Raw genomic sequence first — 7,079 nt, 5'->3', positions numbered from 1 at the left:
ATTTTGTGTGGTAAGCTAAATTGAAGTTTGCACTTACTCTGGAAATGATCCAAGAGATTAAAGCAGTGAAGCAAATTCATTTATTCCACATTTTTGGCCTTCTAATGGGTGATTCAGCTGTGTCTAAGTAAGTTTTGCACATGTTAAAAACATTCACTGTGAAACACATAGATCAGAAAATAAACATTTGTAACAGTTGCATTTTTGGATATGTCTGATTACTTTTTGGAAACTTAAAAATATTAGCTTGAGATAAATAGAAGGTATGATTAATCCAGGAAAAAAATGATCCAATAACAGAATGACAGTATCAGTTTATTTACTTTTTGTTTTGATATAAGGGTGATGCATAGACTTGTGCTTATTTGCTGTTTAATTAGCTTGAGAGGATTGTGCAATCAGTTTAGTCCACATCTGTAACATGAGCTTAAAGCACATATTTTTTTTATGAGTGGGGAAAATATTAAGGATATGCTCAAGATGAATTGGAAATACACTTAGATAGAAAAGTGGGAAGACTATTGAGATTCTGAAAATAGCTATCTTAGGTGGAACTAGATAATTTATAGTAGTTCACTTCAAATAACAACATAGTGTGCAAAAGTTTATTGCACTTCTTTTCCTAATTTTTGCCAAAACTTTTAAGTATATAGTATATAGTTTACAGCAGCATTCCTTTGAAGAAGAGAACATGATAAAAATGATTAAAAACAAAGGAAATGATCTCTGTGAAAGATCAGCTGTTCACAATGAAATCAAAATGTATTATTTTGAAGTTACTTTGTATGGTGAAGATCATTTTTTGTTTTCACTCATACTACTCAGCATTGCAGTGGCTTATGTAAGAATAAACTCTTTTAGAAACCATTTTTACAAAAGTCTCAGTTTCCATGCTCCTTAAAGTGGAATGGGAAAACTGCATGACTTTCATGTTGGTTCAGGGAACACCCTACTGTAGAAAACTTTGTATCCATTCTGTGAACCTCAGGACCCGGGCATACACCCCTGGACGATTAGGCAGTGCACACTGGTATCCAAATGATGTCACACCAGCCAGGAACCACCTGTTGTTTTCTTGGCACATTAACGGTCCTCCTGAATCCCCCTAAAGAGTAAATTGCAAAAGAAAATTGTAGATGTGTGTCAATTGGTGTAAAGATCTAAGGTTATTTTTAGCAAATCAATTCAAAACTAAAGATCAAAAATATGATTTAATTTTAAGTCATCTGTTTATCTCCTGACCATCACTCTCTGTCAAGAATGAGAACCTTTGTCTGCTCATTAAGGACATGAGAAACTATGACAATTAAAACACAATTTGTATGTAGTTTTATACATGTAGTATAAAAATAGTTTTATACTACTTCATGATGTAGTTTTATAGCAAAAGTTTCCATACTTTCATTATGGCATTTGAATAGGTACTAAGAAATTCTCTAAGGCACAACTATGAGAAGTATACCAACCAAAATATGTATTAAAAGCTGATCATTTTATTAAAAGAGGCATGATATGGTTTCACTCATAGGTGGAATTTAAAACAGATCAACATAGAGGTAAAAAGAGAGAGAGGCACACTGTAAAACAGACTTATAACTACAGAGAACAGACAGGATTGCTGGAGGGGAGGTGGGGTGTGGGGATGGGTTAAATGGGTGATGGATATTAAGGAGGGCACTGTGATGAGCACTGGGTGTTGTATGGAAGTGATGAATCACTAGATTCTACTCCCAAAACTAATATTCCAGTATATGTTAACTAACTAGAGTTTAAATAAAAACTTGAAACCAAAAAATCAAAACAAACAGAAGTATGTTCCAAGAATTATGAGAGGCTTTGCAGAAAAGACGCTTATTTTACATTGTGTGTTTAAAGAAACTAAAAACTCACACATGAGGTTGATTTTAGTTCTTTTGGGTAGTTTTTTCTTTTTGTCTTTAGATGAACACAATCAGATCTGAAAAAACCTTAATATTTCAACTGTAATAGACATATCAATGATATAATTTATGATAAGCACATATTTTCACAGATTTTAAATGAGAAAGAATTGTTTCTAATTTTTAAATATTAATTTTAGCAGCTTTTAATAGAGTTAATTTCATTTGCACATGAGTATTTCTGTATAAAGCAAAAGAACATAATGCGAATACGTAGTACCATTACTTAATGATGGCATTGACAAATATTTCTCTTATGTTAATTTTGCAGAATTTTTGATCTTTTTTTATATATTTATGAAGGAATTTAAAGCCTTGTGTACTTTTGTTGCAATCCCTGGTATAATAGAATATTTCAATCCAAGTTTGTGTTAAAAAATATCCTGAAAGACTTTTTGTCTGATTCTTTATTATCTTTGGGACCATATTTAAGGGAAAAACCTGTGGTGTATAAAAGCACCTTTTCTTGCTTGGGTACAGAGGAACATAAATTACACTGGCAACCATAGGTTACCTCTTTTCTAGATGTAACAAATGTGTTTGAGGGCAAGGATTGTGATTTTTATTTCTGTATCCTAAACCTTTATAATATGGGTCCATAAATATTTATGGAACAGTTAAGGATAAATACAAGCTCAAAGAGATTATTAAAAAATAAACCCCAACTGTTTGGGTATTTTTAAAAGGAGTCATTTGGTTTTCTTCATATTTTTTAAAAAATAATTCCATTTTTAAGAAAGACAATAGAATCTAGACATTGATTCCATGAATGAGGATTTTAAATTGTCCAACATGTACTGGGTCAGTTGCAGGTATTCAAAGGATCCACCAGCAGACTTGATGCCCAACAGTTGAGTTGTCTGTGTGGTTGAGAGACCTCTTATGTCTGGGACTGTCACTTTGCTCATCTAACTATACCATTTCAGCTCAGTTATGTGACTTCTTGTCTTCATTTGCTGATTTGTTCAATGAAGATATTTTCTTCTTCCACTATCTCAGAGATATGTATGGACTTCACAAATATGAGTAAATGTTCAAAGTATTAATGTAAAATTTATGTTTCCATACCAGTGGTTTTAGCATGCTAAAACACACATTGCTGGGCCCCAGCTTTAGAGTTGCTGATTCAGCAGGTCTGTACTGGGGCCTGAGAATTTGTACCTACAACAGGTTCTCAGATGATGCTGGGGGACTGGAGGCCATGCTTGGAAAATCACTGGTATAGAATAAGCCTCCACATAGTTAGCTGTTCATGTCATTCACTTAGTTCCATGTAGAGGGGACTTCTACAGCCACTTGTGGTGCCTTAAAATCCAGACAACTGCCCCACAAATGCAAGCCTTTGGTAAGCCAGAAGATACTTAAGAATGTATGAATGACCAATAAGGCCAATTCTTTGCCACTGTAGGGGGAAAAATAATGCTTCAAAGAGCTTGTTCAAATGATGTATCAATAGTAGCATTTTCATAATTTTAAAGGTATTCTTAGTTAATCCTCTTGAATAACATAATATTAAATTTGAACAAAGAAAATCATGTGACCCTCTAGACTATCGATTACTCAATCATGATAACATATTACAGAAGATATTGCCCCATGTGTGGCTTTCTTACTTGCTAATTGATACCATAATTAGTCTCTCTAGAAATCAGAGCCAAACATAAGATTTCAGAGCTCTGGCGTGAGCGATGGGCTTAATGTAACTCTAATATCAGTAGCATCCATGGTCATATTTTCTGCCTAGTGCAGGAGGCACCTGCCACGCAACCCCCATTAACTGTAATTGAAGTTGTACAGCTGATTTCCCTTCTGAACAATAATTCTATAAATCTCCCTCTAAGTGGCAATATATCTTACCTTTAGCATGTTTTTCATTTTAAAAGGAATGTGTAAGATCCAGAGATAAATTTTAAACAAGAAGAAAGCTATCCTATTTGTCTTGGATTTGCAAGTGTTCAACAAAGCAGAATAAATGTAAAACTAAACTGAAAGTTTAACATGATTTGAGACACTAGCTTAACTAGAGGATACATATAAAGATTCATCTGCTTAAGTGTCTGTTAAAAAAAGTCTTGTATCAAGTCGAATTATGGTGACATATGTGTTAATATACATAACAAGTTTACTCTTTAACAAAATGAAAGATTTTCCTCTGGTATAAATCCACGTTTGTAAATTATTCATTTGCTCAGTATTGCTATCAGGTTTAATCTAAGCCAGTAGATGTTAATGTATCAATATCTTATTAATTTTCAAGTACATAAAAAATGCTAGAAAATTTACTTACAAAGTCTCATAGTGAAAATTGTTAATATTTTGAGTCCTTATTTAAATGGCTTATATGTATTCCCTGGTTTTTAAATCTCTCAATAAAACTTAAGTGACTTGTCTGAAGTCTCACTCATAAGTATTTAGGCAAGGGCGAAATAAGAGTAGTCTGAGCACAGAATCTATGCTTTCATGTCTACTCCATGCTGCACCTAAAAAATTAATAATAATTCTAAAATCTGGAAGAATTTACTTTTTATTTGTTGAGCATACATAGATTTTAATGGAGCTAAATAGCTGGCTACATTATTTCTAAGTGATAAGATGTTTTTGTCTTCAATGAGGGTAGTTGGTGGGTAGGAGTTTTCTCTGGTGGTCCCCCAAGTCAAAAGCCATTGATACTTCAAATCTATTGCAGTGTTGACATTCAGCAAGTTCATATTATTACATTTCTAAAATGAAATGTCAAAGATAAGATGAAAATCCTAGTGTAGGAGTCCCAGGTCCAGGGTTATGGCACGCTGTTGAGTAAGTTCTATTTTTAACCTTCTTACAAATGGTTTGCTGCAAACTGGTTCTAACCAGGCTATCCAGGCTGGTTTACATGCAGAAATTATTTCTTGTCACTAGACCCCTGGCCCATACTCAAAACCAGGGTTGAAAATTAGAAGCCAATAGGTGAAATTGGCCTTCAGACTGGCTTTTTGTTTGTTTGAAGTTTGCACAGGGTTTTAAAGAATTAGAATTAGATTTAGCTAAGGTCAACAGTGGTCCAATACTACATATTTTACCTATCGTACACATTCATATTTTATGCCTTGGTTCTAAAGACATCCGATTTTAATATTTGTTCTTAAAAAGTAGCTTTATTTCTCATGCACACATCAACTCTGGAATACTGTGCAAGTAGGCACAAATCAAAAAAAAAAAAAAAGAAGAAACAAACATAGTCACAGTTTGGGAAAAGAAGAAATCAGGTCAAAACTCTGATGATTTCTTTATTCCCTAATCGTTGTGAAGCAATAAAATCATGATATAGCAGTGCTTTCTGGAAATGCAGGGTGAACAGTTTTACATATTTACCTGACAAGAATCTATTCCTCCTTCTTCATAGCCTGCACATACCATATTTTCTGTAATGTTATATTCTGGCATCTGTTGTTGGCATTTCTCATTTGATAGAAGAGGAACATTGGCTTCTTGCAGTATGTTTGCAGTAGGACCTGTTCAAAATGGTAATGCAGCCAGCCAGTCAGAAGTGATCAACATGCATCACTGAATGAGCCACCATCATTCTTATGTATTTCAACAGTTCACTCTCATTATCGAATACTGTGTGTATATATAATGAACCTAAATGCTAAACCTTAGTATTTTAAAGCACATAATAAGGCCCATCTGTGGATTTTGCAAAATGGATAACAGTAAAGCACTTCTTTAGTTCCCAAGGGCTAGCAGGGATGGTGGATTGGACTAGACAGGCTGTAGGCATTTTCAGTAATTTCAAATGGTTACAGTATTGCTCATGGGGGAAAAAAGCCCACTGACACAAAGAGTTTCATTTATGGAAATTAGCAACAACTCAGAAATCCAGGAGGCTTTTCATGTGGCACCTGAAGAGGTGCTCCCTTAGAATGGCATTCAGCACCTTTGTGATGCTATGTGAACGAGCAGGTGCACACTGAGCAGAACACAAAGCTCAAATGAACTGTGCCCTGGTCTAAGGGCAATCAGCTTGTTATCCTCATGCAGGGGAAGAGAAAGGAGGCATTTTGCAACAGAGTATGCTTCCACGCTTTTTACAAAATGACTCCTCTATTGGTGGCATGACTCTCTGTTTACTGAAATACTAATCCCAAGAGAGATGTGAAACATGCAGGTGTCTAGTGCCTCAGAAAAGGCACCTGATAAGCACTTTCTAATACTTAGCAATTCTATTTGGTTCCTCAAGGGAGGCAGAAAGTTGATGATAACTTAGTACATATGACAGCCAGCGTTGCTGCAAAAGTGTTTGTGACTTCATTTCTAGCTAAGTTTAATCCACACACTGAAGAGTGTGTGTGTGTGTATACATACACATATGTATATAATTTAGGTGCAAAGCCATCTACGTAGGACTCAGTGGTGTGTCGGTAAATGTTTAATACTGGTTTTTAAGACAAAAAAATCTCCAATATGTATCATTTGTCTTATGGAAACACCCTAACCATGGCCAATTTCAAGGTACCAGCATGACTGTGAACAGGAATTGGGAACTGTGCACAAATGGGAATTTCCAGCTGGTGACAGTGACTCCAGCAACAAACCATTGTCCTTAAGTTTGACAGTGGACTTTAGGAGGTGAAGATGGAGGAGGGAATTCAGCATCTCACTGTCATTTATTCTATGAAGATTGAAGATGGGTTGGTAGACTTTAGTTTTTATCATAAACAATTATAAAACCAAAGCCCATTTTGCTTCTCATCAAGGAATAAGAAAGATTGGATGGGTATAGGATAAATCTCTTTGGTAAAGAAAAATTTGAGCAGTGTTCTTATATTTAATATTTATTTGTCAACATGAATTGCCTTAAGGATAATTGAGAATACACACTTAAAAACATACATAAAAATGTCAATAAGCTTATTTTAGGTTTACTAATTGCCTTAATTTAACTGACTAATATTACTTCATTTCTTCCTAGTAAACAATATGTTCATGGTTTTCCTAGCTATTAGGGCAATATACTCAAAATGGGGGAAGCTGAGTTTTACACAATTAAGCAGCTGGAAATCATAAGCCAAAGTTCATAAAATTCATTAAAATTTCCATCACCCAGGAAGTATTTAAACATGATCTGACTGTTTATTCCTAAATGAAATTGATCTCAGA

The 7,079-nt window shown here is 34.5% G+C and overlaps 1 protein-coding gene across 2 annotated transcripts in view; it reads right to left on the bottom strand.

The window, feature by feature from the left end:
• Positions 1 to 828: 828 nt before the first annotated feature.
• The window catches only part of TMPRSS15 (transmembrane serine protease 15), a 117,307-nt gene continuing 111,056 nt past the window's right edge, over positions 829 to 7,079 (bottom strand). For both annotated transcript variants that reach the window (XM_072740206.1, XM_025995698.2), the window contains 2 exons: positions 5,292 to 5,431; positions 829 to 1,105 (listed from right to left, as the gene is read on the bottom strand). In XM_072740206.1, coding sequence (XP_072596307.1) covers positions 950 to 1,105; positions 5,292 to 5,431 — 296 coding nt within the window. In that variant the 3' untranslated portion in view covers positions 829 to 949. The remainder of the gene's footprint in view (positions 1,106 to 5,291; positions 5,432 to 7,079) is intronic.

Source organism: Vulpes vulpes, chromosome 15 (genome assembly GCF_048418805.1).
Source record: "Vulpes vulpes isolate BD-2025 chromosome 15, VulVul3, whole genome shotgun sequence".
NCBI classification, from domain to species: Eukaryota; Metazoa; Chordata; class Mammalia; order Carnivora; family Canidae; genus Vulpes; species Vulpes vulpes.
This window is presented reverse-complemented; position numbering and strand designations above follow the sequence as displayed.